Source organism: Podarcis tiliguerta, assembly GCF_965153285.1.
Source record: "Podarcis tiliguerta genome assembly, chromosome: 5".
NCBI classification, from domain to species: domain Eukaryota; kingdom Metazoa; phylum Chordata; class Lepidosauria; order Squamata; family Lacertidae; genus Podarcis; species Podarcis tiliguerta.
Window position 1 is genome coordinate 2,478,828 of NC_139538.1, and position 20,499 is coordinate 2,499,326.

Sequence of the window (20,499 nt, forward strand, 5' to 3'; positions counted from 1 at the left end):
GTTCCTTGCGCATGGCTTCCTGCATTTATTGTGAGTCTAATTACAAAGGCAGGGGTTGGACTTGCTCTGCTGTCAAGAGCTCTGGAGCTGCCCTGGCCAGCTGTGCAGAGAGGGGGAAAGGGCAGGCGAGGGCCACAACTTGTGGAATTCTCGAGTCAAATCTTTTTTATTAGGTTTTGCATTGCGAATTGAAACATTAAACATCAACGTCATCATTTAGAATTCCCTGAATCCTTCGACTCCCCTCCATGGTTAACATTATCAATCTTTTTCTAACTGCTTCTCAAATAATCCATTTCTACCATAATTTTTTCCCCAAATGCTTTATTCAGATTAAAAAGAAGTAAACAAATGGATTAACCAAAATAGCAATAAGAGTAATAATATTTGTTACATCACATCACAGTCCATTCTTCTTAAGTTTCCAACGACTGCCCGCCACTCCATCGGGTATCTACCACTTAATCTATCTAGTGCACTGTTAATTTTCATTATCTTTTGTTAATTTCGTCAATAATGTGTTTTCTTATAGTTATCCTTCATTACAAGCGTTACTCAAACCCTGCAAAAGTTTTTAGTTGTTTACAGTGTTCTCTTAAATACATTGCAAATTTCCCCCATTCCTTCTTAAAGTTCTTCTCTTCCTGGTTTCTGATTTCTCCGGTCATTTTTGCCATTTCGGCCTAGTCCCTCATCTTCATCATCCATTCGTCTCTGGCTGGGACTTTTATCTTCTTTCCATCTGTGGGCCAGTAGCATCTCTGCTGCTGTCGTTGCATACATAAATAGTCGTTTCTGCTCCCTTGGTATTTCTGCAAATAAAATCCCTAATAAAAAAACCTCTGGTTGTTTCACAAACATTATTTTAAGCATTTTTTTTCAACTCATTATAAATCATCTCCCAGAATCCTTTTGTTATCTTACATGTCCACCATGTGTGGTAGAACTTGTGGGATTCTTTAGCCGTGCTCCTTTTGTGGGTGCCATACAGTAGAGTCGGAAGAGGCAACGGGTGGAGGAAAAGGGGATCAGCCAGGCTGCCATGGGTTGAAGATCGTTATGCATCTCTGACCGGCGGGCATCCAACCTCTGCTTGTTGTTGTTTAGTGATGTCCGCCTCTTCGTGACCCTGTGGACCAGAGCACGCCAGGCACTCCTGTCTTCCACTGCCTCCAGCAGTTTGGTCAAACTCATGCTGGTAGCTTCGAGAACACTGTCCCACCATCTCGTCCTCTGTCGTCCCCTTCTCCTTGTGCCCTCCATCTTTCCCAACATCAGGGTCTTTTCCAGGGAGTCTTCTCTTCTCATGAGGTGGCCAAAGTCTTGGAGCCTCAGCTTCCGGATCTGTCCTTCCAGTGAGCACTCAGGGCTGATTTCCTTCAGAATGGAGAGGTTTGACCTTCTTGCAGCCCATGGGACTCTCAAGAGTCTCCTCCAGCACCATAATTCGAAAGCATCAGTTCTTTGGCGATCAGCCTTCTTTATGGTCCAGCTCTCACTTCCATACATCACTACTGGGAAAACCATAGTTTTAACTATACAGTCCTTTGTTGGCAAGGTGATGTCTCTGCTTTTTAAGATGCTGTCTAGGTTTGTCATTGCTTTTCTCCCCCCTTTAATGCCACACGATGTCCTGTGGTGCCATTTCGCTGAATTACCCGCAATCTCTGATTAGCAAGCCTTAAAAGGAGAAAGGTGCCCAGGCTGAGATGGGAACGGATAAAAACGTACAATAAACAAAGCTCAAAGGTTGGGTTCGTAAAGGTCAACAATTTACTCTTGCTGTGGGTTCCTCTTCCCGGAAGCCGCTAAGGCGTGCAGCGGCTAAAACCCACCACCAAGAATAGCTGGGGAGGTTTTCTAAAATCAACACCTTCCGTTTACTGGTGGCCCCAAGAAATGAGGGTAAAACAGGTTAGGAAAGGAGGACTTCGCATGGATGTCCCTGATGGCAAAAAAAGGTTCCTTCCTCTTTCAGGCACCCACAAATATTGCACGGACGCGAATAAGACTGAATAGCCCTTTCCTTAATGATTTCTCAGAATGACCAAAGAAGCCATCAGTTTAGAGGGGAAACAATTCAGAGACCTGATAAAAGTTCATAAAAATTATACATGGGCCCGGAAATGTGGACATCCAATAATGCATGGATGAAGATCTAATGTTTACTGGATGGATTTCCCCCCAAATTGATTTCTGAATTCTGAATTTATTGTTATTCAAGTTTTATACTGTATTTTATGCTGTTTTTTTGTTGCATCTATTAAGCGTTTTAAATTTGTTGTTAGCCGCCCTGAGCCCGGTTTTCTGAACCAGGAAGGGCGGCGTATAAATAAAAAAATATTACTTTATTATAATAAAGGTTGGAAGATTTAGGACGGATAAAAGGAAAGTCCTTCTTCACACAGCGCAGAGTTAAACCGTGGAACTCCTTGCCACAGGAGGCCACGATGACCACCAACCTAGACGGCTATAAAAGAGGATTAGATAAAATCATGGAGGAGGAGAGGGCTATCGATGGCTACTAGTCAGGATGGCTCCACAGTTGGAGGCAGAAATGCTTCCGGATCGTAGTTGCGGGAAACCCTAGGAGAGGAGAATTTCTCTCTTGCTTGTGGGTTTTCCTGTGAGAAGAGGATGCTGGTCTAAATGGACCACAGGCCTGATCCTGCTGGATGTTCTGATGCCTATCTCACCCCCCCCCCGCTGCCTCACCTGTTCCTTTCCTTCTTACCGACACACAAACGTTACGTACAAACAGAGAGAGGAAGCCCCAAGCAAGATTCACGAGTCCTTTGGGGAAAGACGGAGGCATTTTCTCAACCAAGAGAGAGCAAGAAGTGAAGACATTTGTTGGGTTTTAAACTCTGCTTGTCGGATTTGCACTGCCACGGGGCCACGTTCAGCCCGGACACTGAGATCCAGCACCGAGGGCCTTCTGGCGGTTCCCTCATTGCGAGAAGTGAGGTTACAGGGAACCAGACAGAGGGCCTTCTCAGTGGTGGCGCCCTCCCTATGGAATGCCCTCCCATCAGATGTGAAGAAATAAGCAGCTATCTTCTTTTTAAAAGACATGGGAAGGCAGCCCTGTTTAGGGAAGTTTTTAATATTTAATGCTGTATTGTTTTTAACACTTGATTGGGAGCCGCCCAGAGTGGCTGGGGAAACTCAGCCAGATGGGCGGGGTATAAATAATAAATTATGATGATGATGATGATGATGATGATGATGAGTTTGGTGCTAGTGGAAGACACCTCCGTGCAGCTCAATAATGGGTTACTTGAGAGACAGATGTGGGAACTGTAGTTTTCCAAGGATGCTGAGAGGTGTTAGGAGACCCCTTATCCCCTCCCCCAGAGAGCTACAATTCCCAAAGTTCCCCAGGAAGAAGGCTTGATTGTTAAATCTCCTGGGAATGGTAGGGGGGTCTCCAAACAACTCTGTGCACCCACAACATACTACAGTTTGCAGGATTCTTTGGGAGCAGCCATGAGAGTGAAGGGGCATCACAGTGCTTGTCTGCCCAAGGGAGGGTCACCTCTTTTGAACACTTATCTGCAAGAGGCAGCATTAGGTTTCTGCAGCAGGATCCAAGCACCGGGGAGAATATTGCAGCGTCTGTGTTGCCATACGCGAAGAAAGACCATCTTCCAAAAAGCTTCCCCTCTGGGCAAATTTTCTGGATCTGCTTCTTAAGAGGCCACTCCCCCCCCCCCCCCCGGACTTGCTATTTGCGTGCGTGCGTGTGTGACACAGACAGGATGGAAGGAAAACTTGTTGACAGCTAAAAGGTAAAAGCAAATATTGTATTTTTAGAGCACCGGGCTGACTCTGACAGGCGCCTTGGCTTGTAAGTGCCTATGCCTCTAACGCTGAGCTGAGCCGCCGCTTGAAAAATAAAGGGAGAAACAGAGAGAGAGAGAGAAATACAGCCATTACATTTCCAGGGCACAATGAGTCACTATCCAAGGTTTAAAATAGAAGATAAATAATTTTGCAGAAGCTGCCATCGCTCCTGGAGGCTGGGTTGGGGGAAAAGAGGGGGGAACCAACCCAGAAATTAAAACACTTCCAAAACCTTCAATGCTTTGATCAATTTCCTTCTCTGTTTAACTGGGGCTTTTAACATTTTATCATACCCAAAAGGGGCATGATGGCAATGGCCTGGAAGCGTTAAAATGGGAATAATAATAATAATAATAATAATAATAATAATAATGGGATAGGTTGGATAATGGGATGCAGGTGGCGCTGTGGGTTAAACCACTGAGCCTAGGGCTTGCCGATCAGAAGTTCGGCGGTTCGAATCCCTGCGATGGGGTGAGCTCCCGTCGCTCGGTCCCTGCTCCTGCCAACCTAGCAGTTCGAAAGCACGTCAAAGTGCAAGTAGATAAATAGGTACCACTCCGGCGGGAAGGTAAACGGCATTTCCGTGCGCTGCTCTGGTTCGCCAGAAGCGGCTCAGTCATGCTGGCCACATGACCCGGAAGCTGTACGCCGGCTCCCTCGGCCAATAAAGCGAGATGAGCGCTGCAACCCCAGAGTCGGCCACGACTGGACCTAATGGTCAGGGGTCCCTTTACCTTTATCTTAGGCTGGATAATGAGAAGAGTCTGGCGTTCCCCGGGGGGGGGGGGTTGCAGTTTTGCCAGTTCTGTCACTGAAATGATTGAAATCCACAGCGGATGTCCCTGGTTCAGATGTCTCCCCAAGCAACTCCCCAGGTGCCCAGAAGAAGCCTGCTCCTCCCCCTGCCAATGCAACTTGGCAATAATAATCCCTACCTTGCAGGGCTGTTGCATGGATAACTGGAAAAAAATATACCGAGCAGAATATTCTTTGTTTTCCATATGAACCTCACATATTGCCCTTTTGGACTTACTCAAACGCAGGTCTACTACCCAGCCAACAGATCCAAAAGTATGCAAGACATGGATGTTTATAGTGGGCACTGTCTAGAGAACAATTCAAATTCTTCCTTAAGCTAATTTATTTTTTTTATATACTCCTTTTCATAGGGCACCCAGCCCCCTCAAGGCAGCTCATGCAACGAGGTAGATTAAAACACACACAACAACGACAACAATTCAATTGAAAATCCAGCAGTAAAACAGAAAAAAATAAGATATAGGGGGAAATAGTAGGGGGGAAAATAGCACTGGTGCTTTAATTGCACCTAGAAACTCTGGACCAGCTTCAGATTAATCAGTTAAAAGTGGATAGAAACAAGAGAGGTCTTTGGAGGCAATTTGAAAGCAGTCAATAAGGCTGCCAAGAGAAGTTCCCAAAGAAGGAAGCTCCATAATGATGGGTTCAAAACAGAGAAGTCCCTCTCTGCAGGACTTGCCAGCCTGACGGACTGTATTAGCAAGAAGAAAGTACATAGAGAAGTTTTTCCTCTGTTTCTCGTTAACATTAGAATTTGTGGATGTCCAGTGATGCCGAATGCTGGAACATTCAAGACAGACAACAGACAGAAATTCTTCATGTAGCGCATAGCTACTGTATTTTTGCTCTATAAGACATACCTGACCAAAAGACGCACCTCGTTTTTACAGGAGGAAAGGGGGAAAGCCCCATTTTTTTGAGGAACAGCTCAAAGTTGTGGAGCTTACTCTGCAAAGGGAAAAAAATCCTGTTTTTATGGGGTTCAACTCACAGTTCTGCAGCTTCTTTAGGAAAGGAAAGGGAGCCATTTCTACAGTTTCCAGACAGATAATCTAATCAGCCAGTCACTCAACAGAACATTCAACAATGGAGGCCTGGGCCAGGGGCCAGAAAGGGAGCCAGCGATCGGCCACACATTCGCTCCATAAGACTCACAAACAGTTTCCCTGACTTTTTAGGAGGAAAAAAGTGTGTCTTATGGAGAGAAAAATACGGTAAACTGTGGAACTCACTTCCCCAGGAGGCAGTGGTGCCAGCACCAACCTGGAAGGCTTGAGAAAAGGGTGAGACAAATTCATGGAGGAGGAGAAAACTATCAGCTGCTATGAGCCAGGATGGCTCTGCTCTGAATCGGCCTCGGTCCAGTATGTCTGAAGGAGCATCTCCACTCCCATCGTTCAGCCACTGAGGTCCAGCGCCGAGGGCCTTCTGGCAGTTCCCTTGCTGCGCAAAGCCAAGTTACAGGGAACCAGGCAGAGGGCCTTCTTGGTGGTGGCACCCTCCCTATGGAATGCCCTCCCATCAGATGTCAAAGAGAACAACAACTACCAGACTTTCAGAAGACATCTGAAGGCAACCCTGTTTAGGGAAGCTTTTAATGTTTGATGTATTACAGTATTTTAATGTTTTTTTGGAAGCCGTCCAGAGTGGCTGGGGAAGCCCAGCCAGATGGGCGGGGTATAAATAATAAAATTATTATTATTATTATTATTATTATTATTATTATGAATCCCAGTTGCTTCTGAATCCCAGTTGCTGGAAACCACAGGAGGGGAGAATTGATTGTGTGTGTGAATGCTGCTTGCCTATCTACTCCAGGACATTGACTCTTATAGAACATTACAGGTTGCCAGATTCCTGAATTCAGTTCTTTCATATAAAAGACTTCATGGAATGCTGCATGACTATTAAAAATCTAGTAAATTTACCCACCATCCTTATACTCAAGGCCACAATATGGTATATCTAGAGATGGTACGTAATGTGAAGGAGATTACGCGTTGAAATATTTTAGTTGATATTTTAGTATGTAAAATGCTATTTTATTTATTGATTGGTTTTACCTTGTGGGCTTATAGCCGAATAAAGTATCTGAATCTGAATCTGAATTGTGTGTGTGAATTCTGCTTGGGGGTTTCCCAATGGGGGGGATCTGCTTTGGCCCCTGTGAGAACAAGATTCTGGACTAGATGGGCCATTGCCCTGACCCAGCAGGCCTTTATTATGTTCCTACAATGTCAGGTGAAGTCTCAGGCGCCAGGTAGCAGCTCGCTTGCAGGTTGCCGTGAAACTCAGGCAAGGTCTCACTCTGCTGCTGCAAAGCATCGAAGCCACTGGGTCTTTTTCTGTGTTTGTTCTACTTTGTGTCCCACTTCCTCAAACAATGTGCAGGTTAGAATACAACCTAAAAACCAGACAAATTTACTTTGATGGTGACCTGACCAGCTTCCCGGCCCCCACCCCGAACACTGCAGTTTAGCAGAGGGAGAGGCATCGCCAGTGCTTTTTTTCTTAAAAAATGTTCAGGGGTACTCTCATTTTGACTCAAGAAAACCACCATTTTCTAGTTCAATTCGGGGAAAATAAATACAGTAAATGGACAAAGTACTGTACAAAGATCCACAAAATGTTTGGGGGTATGGGACGCGGGTGGCGCTGTGGGTTAAACCACAGAGCCTAGGACTTGCCGAACAGAAGGTCAGCGGTTCGAATCCCTGCAACGGGGTGAGCTCCCGTTGCTCGGTCCCTGCTCCTGCCAACCTAGCAGTTCGAAAGCACATCAAATTGCAAGTAGATAAATAGGTACCACTCCGGCGGGAAGGTAAACGGCATTTCTGTGCGCTGCTCTGGTTCGCCAGAAGCGGCTCAGTCATGCTGGCCACATGACCCAGAAGCTGTACGCCGGTTCCCTCGGCCAGTAAAGCGAGATGAGCGCCGCAACCCCAGAGTCGGCCACGACTGGACCTAATGGTCAGGGGTCCCTTTACCCTTTATCTTTATGCGTACCCCTGCGTACCCCCAGGGGAAAAAAGCACCTTACTGCAAATGCAGCTTAGGCTGAAATTGAATCACATGAGAGATTTAAAACAATATATACATTTCTATATATATTAGGCTGTACGGAGGCACACATGCTCATGAATTTGCATGGGCATCAAAGGCAAGGTGCAAGCAGGAGCGTGGCAAGAGGCTCTCTTCTGCGTGACCTGCTTTTGAATAAACAATGTTATATTCCACAGTCAATTATCTCCAAAGTACAAAGTGTTCTGTTACCAAAAAAAGACCGTGAGCAGCGGCTGGTCTGAGAGGGCGCATCCGCGCACCGGAGCGAGCGCTTAATCTTTTGTGTTCCCGTATAATTTTATACAAATGGGGTCGGTTTGGAGGCCGCAGACAAGATCCTGCCATTCCCCTTTTAGCCCTATTATTCTGCAAAGCGTCTAATTGCAGGCTTCGGCGAGAGGTGCTGGCATTGCTAGGGAAATGAGAGGAGGTACGCTTTGCACAGCTCGGTAACAAGGCTTCCGAAAGGAAAGTGGAAAAACAAATCATGGCTTGTGCGCATCGAACGGAAGGGGCCTAATAAGGCCCACAGGACAAACACTCCCCGTTATTACAGCTTCGTTATGCAAGGAAATGCCTTCTGAAAATGTCTGGTTTTCGGGAACGCTGGCTCTCAAAAGCAATCAGAATCTGCAAGGCCAGATGCCCTCTTTCCTCTCCCCCTGTGCGGGCATCAGAAATGCAAGAGCATCTTGGCAGAAATGCTGGTCAACAGGTTTGTCTGCTCACTTGCACAGGAGCTCTCTTGCCGTTTTCAGCAACCAGGATTCAGAAGCATTGCTTCTTCCAACTGTGGAGGCAGACCATAGCCATCGAGGCTGTTGTTGTTTAGTCATTTAGTCGTGTCCGACTCTTCGTGACCCCCTGGACCAGAGCACACCAGGCACTCCTGTCTTCCACTGCCTCCCGCAGTTTGGTCAAACTCATGCTGGTAGCTTTGAGAACACTGTCCCATCATCTCGTCCTCTGTCGTCCCCTTCTCCTTGTGCCCTCCATCTTTCCCAACATCAGGGTCTTTTCCAGGGAGTCTTCTCTTCTCACGAGGTGGCCAAAGACTTGGAGCCTCAGCTTCAGGATCTGTCCTTCCAGTGAGCACTCAGGGCTGATTTCCTTCAGAATGGAGAGGTTTGATCTTCTTGCAGTCCATGGGACTCTCAAGAGTCTCCTCCAGCACCAGAATTCAAAAGCATACATTCTTTGGCGATCAGCCTTCGTTATGGTCCATCTTTCACTTCCATATATCACTACTGGGAAAACCATAGCTTTTACTTTACGGACCTATGTTGGCAAGGTGATGTCTCTACTTTTTAAGATGCTGTCTAGGTTGGTCATTGCTTTTCTCCCAAGAAGCAGGTGTCTTTTAATTTCGTGGCTGCTGTCACCCTCTGCAGTGATCATGGAGCCCAAGAAAGTAAAATCTCTCCCTGCCTCCATTTCTTCCCCTTCTATTTGCCAGGAGGTGATGGGACCAGTGGCCATGATCTTCGTTTTTTTGATGTTGAGCTTCAGACCATATTTTGCGCTCTCCTCTTTCACCCTCATTAAAAGGTTCTTTAATTCCTCCTCACTTTCTGCCATCAAGGTTGTGTCATCTGCATATCTGAGGTTGTTGAAATTTCTTCCGGCAATCTTAATTCCGGCTAGGGATTCATCCAGCCCAGCCTTTCGCATGATGAATTCCACATATAAGTTAAATAAGCAGGAAGACAAGATACAGCCTTGTCATACTCCTTTCCCAATTTTGAACCAATCAGTTGTTCCATATCCAGTTCTAACTGTAGCTTCTTGTCCCACATAGAGATTTCTCAGGAGGCAGATGAGGTGATCAGGCACTCCCATTTCTTTAAGAACTTGCCATATTTTGCTACTAGCCACCAATGGCCCTCTCCTTTCCGAATCCAAGTCCAAGGCGGCAGCAAAGGAAGTTGGCTGCTGAACTGCTGAACAAAGACGATTTGGCGTAGAGGAAAGAGATTTATTAGAAATTTGCAGCAGAAACAGTTTTGATGCAGGCTATTATCTGTTAGCTGCTTGGAGCCTCGAGAAGCAGGGCAGGAAATATTAGATTTTATATCTGCATCCATATGAAAAATGTAAGAATCAAAGAAAACTAACAATGAATTTTCAGAGAGTTCTTCTAGGGCTTGTGACTCCAACTGGACCACTCCTGATTCCTCAGCTAACTGGAAAGATGAATCTGAAGAAAACTTGTCCCAAAGTTAAGTTAAGAGGGAATAAGAAAGGAGCATCCAGGGACTGGGCCTCTTGCACATTCATGTGCAGCACATTGCTAGCCCACACACAACCCACAAAAAAAAGCTAACGCTATTCTAGGCTGCATCAACAGAAGTCTAGTGTCCAGATCAAGGAAAATAATTGTCCCACTCTATTCTGCCTTGGTTAGACCACGTCTGGAATACTGTGTTGAATTCTGGGCACCACAATTTAAGAAGGATGTTGACAAGCTGGAAGGTGTGTAGAGGAGAGCAACTGAGATGATCAAGGGTCTGGAAGGCTGCACTTCAAAGCTGCGGGTTTCAGTTGCTGTCTTGCTGTTCTCGAAGAGGTTCTGCCCTTGCCTGCTCCAGGAACACACTGAGTTAATTAGCTGAATTATCTGCTTGAAGCGCAGGCAACCCCACGTTAAGCATCATCAGAGCTGCTTAAGCGTTCCTCAAGAGGAGGAGAAATCCAAAATCAACTCTGAGGGGGTGCTGCCCCATTGGGAAAGCCACAGGCAAAACTCTGGATGCGACCCTTTGACCTGGAACCAGAAGTTTGCTTCGCACCTCCATGGACCGACTCAGGCCTTTTGTTCATGCAGGCTGGATTATTGGCAGAGCTCCAGCAACCCTGTGCACAGAGTCATGGGATTGTAGAGTTGGAAGGGGCTCCAAAGGGCCATCTAGTCTAACCCCACAACGCAGGAATCACCACTAAGGAATCCCTAATGTGGTCATCTAACCTCTGCTTAAAAACCTCCAATGAAGGACAGCAAGCACAGAGGAGGCGGAGGGGAGCAGGGTGAGACTCCGGGGCACATGGCAAGGTGATGATTCAGCGCATGCAAGGTGTGTGCACCTGGTCTGCAAAAAAAAACCACAAACAAACAAAAACCCCTTCCCTTCCCAATGTTGATGTTATTCATATCACCCGCACATACAAAACACGTTTTCACGGTGGCATCAAAGGAGCGACATGTTTTCAGCCTGCGAAGGTGGACATGGAAATCCCTGATTTGCCAAAGGGCAGGCAAAGCGGCTCTTCCGAAAACAATGTTTGCAAGGGTAAAAGCAACACACAGCCACACCTGGTCCTAAATCATATAGCAAGGCTGAACTTGCTGGCGGCTTTGTTTGCGCAGAAGAGGATGGGCTCTCCAAAGTTTATCCCACTTGCAAATCTTATCATAGAATTGTAGAGGTGGAAGGGGTTCGCTTCATATATGGACCATGGATTAGGAACATAAGAAGAGCATCTGCTGGATCAGGCCAGAGGCCCACCTAGTCCAGCATCCTGCTCTCAAAAAGGCCAAAAAATTGACTGCGTGAAATCCACAAGCAGGGTTCACACACAAGAGCAGACTCCTGCCCTGTGGTTTCCTGGTCCTGAAATGCACTGCTACCTCCAACTGTGGATATTTGGAGCTCTTTCTACTTTTCTTTGGATGAACACTTTTAATATTTTGAATTTGCATGTTTGAATTTGTACGTGGGGCTTCCTTTGCGCTTGAGCCAGAAGCTGCAGCTAGGGCAGGATGCCGGAGCACATTTGCTGAGAGGAGGGAGGGCTCACAGGCATATAACGCTCCCGCTCAGAGCTCTGCATGTGTTGGTGATTTGCTACCAGATCAAGATATTGTTATTAGTGTATAAAGCCCTTAACAGCTCAGGACCAGTTTGCCTAGGATATCCTCTCACCCAACATTTGCCCCCTTGACCGCTTCAGTCGGTGGAATCTGTACCTCTACACGGGCCGCATAAGATCTGTTCCACATTAGTAAGAACTTAGCCATTTTGTGTGGCAACTCCTAGACTTTGGAACTCCCTGCCTCTTGACATCAGGCAAGTGCCTTCACTGCACTCTTTTCAGAAACCTGCTGAAACCATTCCTGTTTAGACAAGCCTACCTAGATGCTTAGACAGTTGATGCAAGTCCTAAATCTGTTTTTAGTCTATTGTTATCTTAACTTTTTTGCATTGTTGTTGCTAATTCTCCCTGTTGATTATTGGATTGTGTTGTCTTTTCTTGTGAACCGCTTCGAGGGTTCTATTCTGAGATCGAGAGGCCTATAAATTTCATGAAATAAGTCAACAAACAAATAAATAACTGCTGTGTTACTAATTATCCAAATGTGTTTCACACGTAACGCTGTCTTCTTGCGAATCGCTTTGGGGGGCCTCTGAATGCGTGAAGCGAAATACAGTGGTACCTCTGGTTGTGAACGGGATCCATTCCGGAGGCCCGTTCATGACATGAAAAGAGCGCAACCCGCACCGGCACCTTTGTGCATGCCCAGGTTGCAAATCGCTGCTTCTGCGCATGCGCGTGACGTCATTTTGCGCGTCTGCACATGCGCGAGCGGCAAAACCCGGAAGTAACCCTTTCTGGTACTTCCGGGTCGCCGCGGGACATAACTTGAAAGAATGTAACATGAAGCGGACGTAACATGAGGTTATGACTGTACAGAAATGCAATCACCAGATCAACCTGCCCGTGGGGAATCAAGACCCATTCCCTTCCCTGTTTCCCACACCCATCGCCGGGGTCGGACGCTGCCTCTTACCTTTGGCTGCAGCAGAGGGGGCTGAGGCCCGGTGGCCGGTTCCGTGATATAGGTTTTCTTGGCTCCAGACGACGGGTACTGCCCTGTGGGATTCAGGGCCGCAGACCCGGGAGAAGGGTATGTCGCCTCCGGCTTCCAGGCATTTTGCGGCACATAGGATGGATCCGAGCCAGTCCTCCCTCCGTAGCCTCCGGGGTAGGCCGGCTCTTGGTAGCGGCCCTGGGGGCCCCCGTACCCATAGCTTGGCTCTGGGTGAGGGGCGGTTTGGGGTGCGTAGCCATAATCCGCGGCCCGGGGCTGAGACGGCACGTAGGGCGCTGGACCCAGAGAAGACGCGGGTTGAGCCGCTTGGTTGGGGGCCAGACTGCTATACTGGGGGGCTGGTGGCTGGAAGTGGGGGGCCGGCTGGGCCGACTTCACTTGCACATTGAAGGTCGGGCGGTTCGGGGTGGAAGCTGTGCTGTAAGACGCCGGAACCGGCTGAGGTTTCAAGGTGCCGACTGGGGTCACCGGGATGGGCTGAGAGCCAGGCTTGGATGTCGATTTCTTGGTGGCCGTCAGAGGAGGCTGGTTTGGGATGACCATGCGCTTGTGGCCAGTGACTGGGGTGGCCATCGGAGGCGTAGCGATGGGAGATCCGCCCGGAATCCCAGAGCCCTGCATGTGGGAATAGAGACAATAGCAACAGACCATTAATTCGGGACAGGAATAACATGCGCCTGAAGATTTGCCCCATTACGTACTGGTTTGTCCAAGCTAGGGACGCGGGTGGCGCTGTGGGTTAAAACACAGAGCCTAGGGCTTGCTGATCAGAAGGTCAGCGGTTCGAATCCCTGCGACGGGGTGAGCTCCCATTGCTCGGTCCCTGTTCCTGCCAACCTAGCAGTTTGAAAGCACGTCAAAGGGCAAGTAAATCAATAGGTAACGCTCCGGCGGGAAGGTAAACAGTGTTTTCGTGCACTGCTCTGGTTTCGCCAGAAGTGGCTTAGTCATGCTGGCCACATGACCCGGAAGCTGTACGCCGGCTCCCTCAGCCAGTAAAGCAAGATGAGCACCACAACCCCAGAGTCGGCCACGACTGGACCTAATGGTCAGGGGTCCCTTTACCTTTACCTTTTGTCCAAGCTAAGAGGCCTTAAGAGCAGCCTTGTTCATGAGGTCCCAAGTAAAGAAGATCTTATTCTGGGGCAATCAGAATAAGATCCATTCTTTGACTGCTGATTCTGGACCCTAAACCGTTTTTTCTATCACTGACTTTTTGTTCTGTGTTCTGTGTATATTGCAATGTTCTTTTGCTGCTATGGCTGATGGCTGACGCACAAAAAGTTTCATTCATCATTCATGAGTTCCTGCAACTGGACTTTGGCAGTGAACTTTCCAAATGTAGAATTGGGTCCTATTTTATACATTTCTCCTGGGTGACAGAACCAGTTAACAGTTAACAAAGGGAAGAAAAATAAAATATATACAGTGGTACCTCGGGTTAAGTACTTAATTTGTTCCGGAGGTCCGTTCTTAACCTGAAACCGTTCTTAACCTGAAGCACCACTTTAGCTAATAGGGTCTCCCTCTGCTGCTGCGCCACCAGAGCACGATTTCTGTTCTCATCCTGAAGCAAAGTTCTTCACCTGAAGCACTATTTCTGGGTTAGCGGAGTCTGTAACCTGAAGCGTATGTAACCTGAAGCGTATGTAACCCGAGGTACCACTGTATACAGTCGTACCTTGGCTCCCGAATGCTTTGGGAGTCGAACGTTCCGACTTCCGAACAATAAAAACTGGAAGTGAGTGTTCCGGTTTTTGAACTATTTTCGGAAGCTGAACGTCCAATGGGGCTTCCATGGCTTCCGGTTGGCTGCAGGAGCTTCCTGCAGCCAATCAGAAGCTGCGCTTTGGTTTCCGAACATTTCAGAAGTTGAACCGGACTTCCGGAACCGATTCCATTTGACTTCCAAGCTACGATGGTATAATTAGTTGTAAGTGGAGAAAAGTGGACATTTCCTCCCATCTAGAGTCACCACTCACCCCAGATATTAAAACCCCAGGATTAAATTATAGATGACCCATAGGGTCCCATGCAACTCTAAAATTCTAAGATTCTGTGATTCCCTGAAACACCATTCTTTTTTAAAATTTTTATTGGAAATTTTACAACATAACATAAACCCCCCAGAAGCCCAATACAGAAATCCACCCTCATTAAACGTGAACATAACATACAATGAGCATAACATACAACAATACAAACAACCAAATAAAAGACTTCTTTTATCCTCTATCTGGCCTCCTTATTTACTTCTTATAAGCTGTTTCCTTTATGAATAATTATTAAGATTTTTCTAATTATAACTTTAAAATCCACAAAGTCTCCTGCAGACATTAATCGAAACAAGTCCAGGTACGTATTTTAGGGCAGTTTTGTGAAGTATTCTCTGCATTTCCCCCATGCTTTTCAAAACTCTTGTCTTGTGTGATCTCTAATTGCCTCTCTTAATCTAGCCAGTTCAATATACTCTAACAGTTTGTCTTGCCATTCCTTTTTCGTTGGCACAGTTTCTTTTTTCCAATTTTTAGCAATTTTCATTGCTAAAAATTCCTGAAACACCATTCAGCGCTGATGTGCGGTCTTCATTTTGGACTCTTGGGAGAAAGGTAAAAAAATAAAAATCCAGGTTAAGCCAGGTTAATTTCCCTCCCTTTCTTTCATTTACAAGTTGCATCTGCAAAAAAGAAAAAGTGATTTGGCAGGAAGGAGAGATCAAGCTACAGAAAGATCAAGCTCTGCCTCCGCTGCCTGGGAGCAGTTTTCAGGGCGGGTGTGTGTGTGTGTAGGAAAGGGGTGTTAGATGCAGGGGAAAGTTTGGCTCACCTTTGCTTTAAACCCCGCGATAAAGCCACATTAAAGAAAAACGAAGGTCTTTTTGTATGTGTTTTTTAAGAGCTAAAAGGCATTGCCGGCTACTGATGTTTAAAAAGAAAAAAATCGATATTTCACTAAGGCAGAACAAAGCAGCCTCTGTCAAAGAGCCAAACTTGAAGGCAGAGGGATTTGGGATGGGGGGGGGGGTGCTCAGAAAAGGGAAAGGGATTAATGCCAAGAGGGAGAGGAGGAGGCATCTCAAGAAAGGTGCGGTCGGAGGAAGCAACAAGGAAATAACAGGCACAGGCTTGCACCCGGAAAGATTCCTCACATCCTTTTATTTCGTTCTCACGGATGTGCGTGTTTGCGTGTCAGCCGGTGCCCAACAGCTCGTTTGAACACATTCCCTCCTTGCAGAAAACCAGATTCTAGCAAGAGGGTTTATGAACTGGCCTTCTCCTTGACATGCTGGCTTTCTAGGTGCAAGGGCATATTTGCAAGGAGGAGAATTCGGGCCTGTGTGCATCACCGCCCCAGTCCTCCTGCCATCAGCCTGCACTCTGAAAGAGCAGAGGGGCAGATTGGGTCTGTTCATTTGAGTTTTTATTGGTGTTTATTGGTATTCTTCCAATCAGGACATGGGTGGCTCTGTGGGTTAAACCACAGAGCCTAGGACTTGCCGATCAGAAGGTCGGTGGTTCGAATTCCTGCAACAGGGTGAGCTCCCGTTGCTCGGTCCTTGCTCCTGCCAACCTAGCAGTTCGAAAGCACAGCAACGTGCAAATAGATAAATAGGTACCGCTCCGGTGGGAAGGTAGACGGCATTTCTGTGCGCTGCTCTGGTTCGCCAGAAGCGGCTTAGTTATGCGGGCCACATGACCCGGAAGCTGTACGCCGGCTCCCTTGGCCAATAAAGCGAGATGAGCGCCACAACCCCAGAGTCGGTCACGACTGGACCTAATGGTCAGGGGCCCCTTTACCTTTTTATTCTTCCAATCAGTTGACCACATTTCCATATTTTTCAAAATAAAGAAGTCCTCATGGAAATGTTAACATTTTAAAGCGCCCTGGTCCTAATCAGCAGGTTTCTGTACGCTGTTTTGCCCGTTCTAATGCATTTTTGTACATTATCTTGACATATATTTTTAATGCACACTTTCCTGGAGACATAAATTACGCAGGGTTTTTTTGGCAACAGGAACGAGGCAAACATTGTGAGATATCTGCATCCCTGTGTGGACAGTGACCAATCCCAGGACGCAGGAACCTCACAGCCTGCTGTGTGAAGCTAGTGGCCCATCTAGTCAAGCATCCTGTTCTCACAGTGGCTGAAGAGCTGCCCCAATGAGAAAGCCTCAAGCAGGATTCGAACACAAGACCAGCCCTCTCCCCTCCTGGGGTTTCCAGCAACTGGCATTCAGGAACAATGTTGCCTCTGGTCACGGAGGCAGCAGCTAGGAGCCATCCATAGCCCTCTCCTCTTCCATGAATTTGTCTCATCCTCTTTTAAAGCCACCCAAATTGGTGGCCATCCCTTCCTCCTGTGGCAGTGAGTTCCGTAGTTTAACTCTGCGCTGTGTGAAGGAGTCCTTTCTTTCATCTCTCCTGAATCTCCCAGCATTCAGATTCATTAGGGTTGCCATATTTCAAAAAAGTGAAAATACGGATAAAAAACTTTTTTGGGCAAAATTATTGAGCTCCCTCCCCCCCTTTTTTGGCCGAAAATAAGAAGTTTTCCGGCTTTTAAAAAAGGGAAATCGCCAAAAACGACACTGCCGACATGGGCTGCCCTGCGTCCAGATTTTCCCATACATTTTTGCTGATTTCCGCCCGGACGCTGCTTCCGACTGCAGTATTCCAGATATGTCTGATAAAGCCCAGGTCCATGGCAACCCTGGTGTCATTGGATGTCCACAAATCCTAATGTCCGCTTCCTCCCTTGTAGGATGAGCAGTGCCGGATTTACATATAAGCTAAACAAGCTATAGCTTAGGGCCCCACTCTCTTGCCCCCCCCCCCAAAAAAGGGGAAAAAAACCCCTGGATGTACATTTCCAAAATATAAGATAAAAACAAATAAAATAAAACCTACATCCAGCAACAGTGTTTTTGTGTTGTGTAGGCTCCCATGATGTAAGTTATGGGCCCCGCCTGCTAGCCTGCTCCCTAAAATATCAATGGTTTGCTCCTTTCTATATATAGGGTGCCTAAATTAATTTTTTTTTAAAAAAATGCTTTTTTAATTGATTTTCCAAAACAAAAATAAATAAAACTTATACTCTTACATTCAACATTTTTGTGTTTTCTTATTTACCGCGTGTGTTATCGCGCCCGGACTTCCGGCTTTCACAATTAACATCCACTCTTACAGATTCTTATTTACACTCTGTTCACGTCACAAGATTTATATTAACCCTGCTACAGTCTTTAAGCTTCTACAATTAATCTGTATATACTCAGCAAATTTACTCCATTCCTCTTTGAACTTTGTTACTTTTTGGTTCCGAATCTTATAGGTCATTTTCGCCAATTCTACGTATTCAAATGTTTTCGTCTGCCACTCCATTGAAGTTGGGATTTCCTGGGTTTTCCATTTTTTAGCCACTAGAATCCTAGCGGCGGTCATGGCGCACATAAATAATTTGTGGTCCTCTTTTCTTAATTCATCCCGTTATCCCTAGCAAAAAAGCCTCTGGTTTCTTTGGGAAGGTGTATTTAGGAAGTTTTTTTCATTTCATTATAAATCATGTTCCAGAATTAGGGTGCCTAAACCTAGACAGCATCTTTAAAAAGTAGAGACATCACCTTGCCAACAAAGGTCTGTATAGTAAAAGCTATGGTTTTCCCAGTAGTGATGTATGGAAGTGAAAGCTGGACTATAAAGAAGGCTGATCGCCAAAGAATGGATGCTTTTGAATTCTGGTGCTGGAGGAGACTCTTGAGAGACCCATGGACTGCAAGAAGATCAAACCTCTCCATTCTGAAGAAAATCAGCCCTGAGTGCTCACTGGAAGGACAGATCCTGAAGCTGAGGCTCCAAGACTTTGGCCACCTCATGAGAAGAGAAGACTCCCTGGAAAAGACTCTGATGTTGGGAAAGATGGAGGGCACAAGGAGAAGGGGATGACAGAGGACGAGATGCTTGGACAGTGTTCTCGAAGCTACCAGCATGAGTTTGACCAAACTGCGGGAGGCAGTGGAAGACAGGAGTGCCTGGCGTGCTCTGGTTCAGGGGGTCACAAAGAGGCGGACACGACTAAACAACTAAACAACAATAACAACAAATTCTGCATGGACTGGTTGCAGAGCAACATGTGCAAATAGCTTGAGATCTGTCCAGGATATCTGGACATATAAAGGGCACCATTACCTTCAATGGCTTAGGGCCGCGTCAAACCTAAATTCGGCCCTCAGGATGACCCTAGGGCTACATGTTTACTGGTTTGCCGCTGTTTGCTTTCCCAGCTAGGTGGGAAGAAGCAATTCAGAAGCACAGATGTCTTCAGAAGCTGGAAATGCACAAATAATAGAACTCAGTTGGGTTCAAATTTATTGCTTTTAACCACAGGTCATTCGCAATATAAACAGGGGAAAGAGACGTAGTAACAAATGTTATGAGGAATAAATCAGAATGAAGCATAAATCAATAAGGAGGGGGGAGAAACTTAATTAAGACCTGGCACTCGACCCTACAAACTGCATAATCACCGAGGCTGGCTCAGCCAGATATTTACTTTGGTTTTAATTTCCATCTTGCCATTTCCTATTTTTAGTTCTGAATGCAACTGTTAACCACAGCAAAACATTTCGAAAATGAAGATAACTGACATGATGAAGCTTCTCTGCTCTACTGTCTTTGTTTGGCTTGGAGAGCGCCATTACAGCGCTTGCAGCTGATTAGATTCTGGTTAAATAAATAGGAAGTCTGCCTTTCCAACACAACAAAACCCGTGGCAAACAAGGTCTCTCCCTCCAATATCTTGTCTTAGCGAAGAGCAAGGAGGCCATACGATCACAGGGAAGGATGGCTCAGAAATTTGGCGGCATTAAACCGCACATAGTGAAAATCCCTTTATTAATCCCTACAGATGTTTTCAGCCGTCTGCCTGATCTGTACCTTCTGAAATAATACACAAAGTGAACTCAGAAAAAATGACTTTGAAAAAGGCTTAAGCGAAAGTGTGTACCTTAGGTGAAAATATGTGCATCATTTGCACTTTGGAACTGCCTGCCTCTTGACTTGGCAGGTGCCATTGCTGTATCATTTTTGGCTCTTTTTTATATACAAGTCTACCTAAAAGTGCCAGTGTTGATGTGTGCTTTAATCTGTTCTTAAGCTTTAGCCAACTTTTAAAAGTTAATTCATTTAAAAATCACTTCAATGCTGCAAATGGTTGCTTTTAACTGCATTTACCCATAATTTTATCACCTCTTTCTCTCTCATTGTAAAGTGCTTTGAGAGGTTGGCTTGGTTTAGTTTAGTTTTTTTTTATTAAAAAAACCTAAAACCCTGCAGTGTGTATGAATCCTGCGAAATGAATGGATAAATAAAATGCTGGTGGATTTTGGAGGAACTTTAAAAAGAGAGAAAAAGAACTGGTATTGAGATGTGGAAGAAACCAAAATCGGGAGATTCATCCACTTAGTGTCCCACTTTTGAATAAAAAAATCCCGTTTTCTCTTTCAACAACAGTTTCTTTTCACAATGCATGAGAAACAGAGGGGGTGGAAGAAAGAATTCTCTGGAAAGCATACATGTTTCTGCAAATGCAAGGCGTTCCAACCCCTGCTTTTGTGTCGGTGACTCAGCACTGGCGGAAACCGAAAACGAGCTTGTAAGCACATCTGGTCCTTCCTGGGCAGGAGGCAGGAGGGATGGCACAGGTGTGACCCCCAGAAACCCAGAGGGGCCCTAATTCAGCACAGCACATAGCAACTCTCTGGTCCTGAATGGGGTAACTGTGCCCCTGAAGGACCAGGTGCGCAGCCTGGGGGTCATTTTGGACTCACAGCTGTCCATGGAGGCGCAGGTCAATTCTGTGTCCAGGGCAGCTGCCTACCAGCTCCATCTGGTATGCAGGATGAGACTCTACCTGCCCACAGACTGTCTCGCCAGAGTGGTGC

General features: G+C 46.3%; 1 protein-coding gene across 5 annotated transcripts in view; it reads right to left on the reverse strand.

Moving 5' to 3' along the window:
* Positions 1-20,499, reverse strand: part of LPP (LIM domain containing preferred translocation partner in lipoma) — a 283,835-nt gene that overhangs the window by 75,609 nt on the left and 187,727 nt on the right. For all 5 annotated transcript variants that reach the window (XM_083442228.1, XM_083442226.1, XM_083442227.1 and 2 more), the window contains one exon: positions 12,518-13,174. In XM_083442228.1, the coding sequence (XP_083298354.1) occupies positions 12,518-13,174 (657 nt within the window). The remainder of the gene's footprint in view (positions 1-12,517; positions 13,175-20,499) is intronic.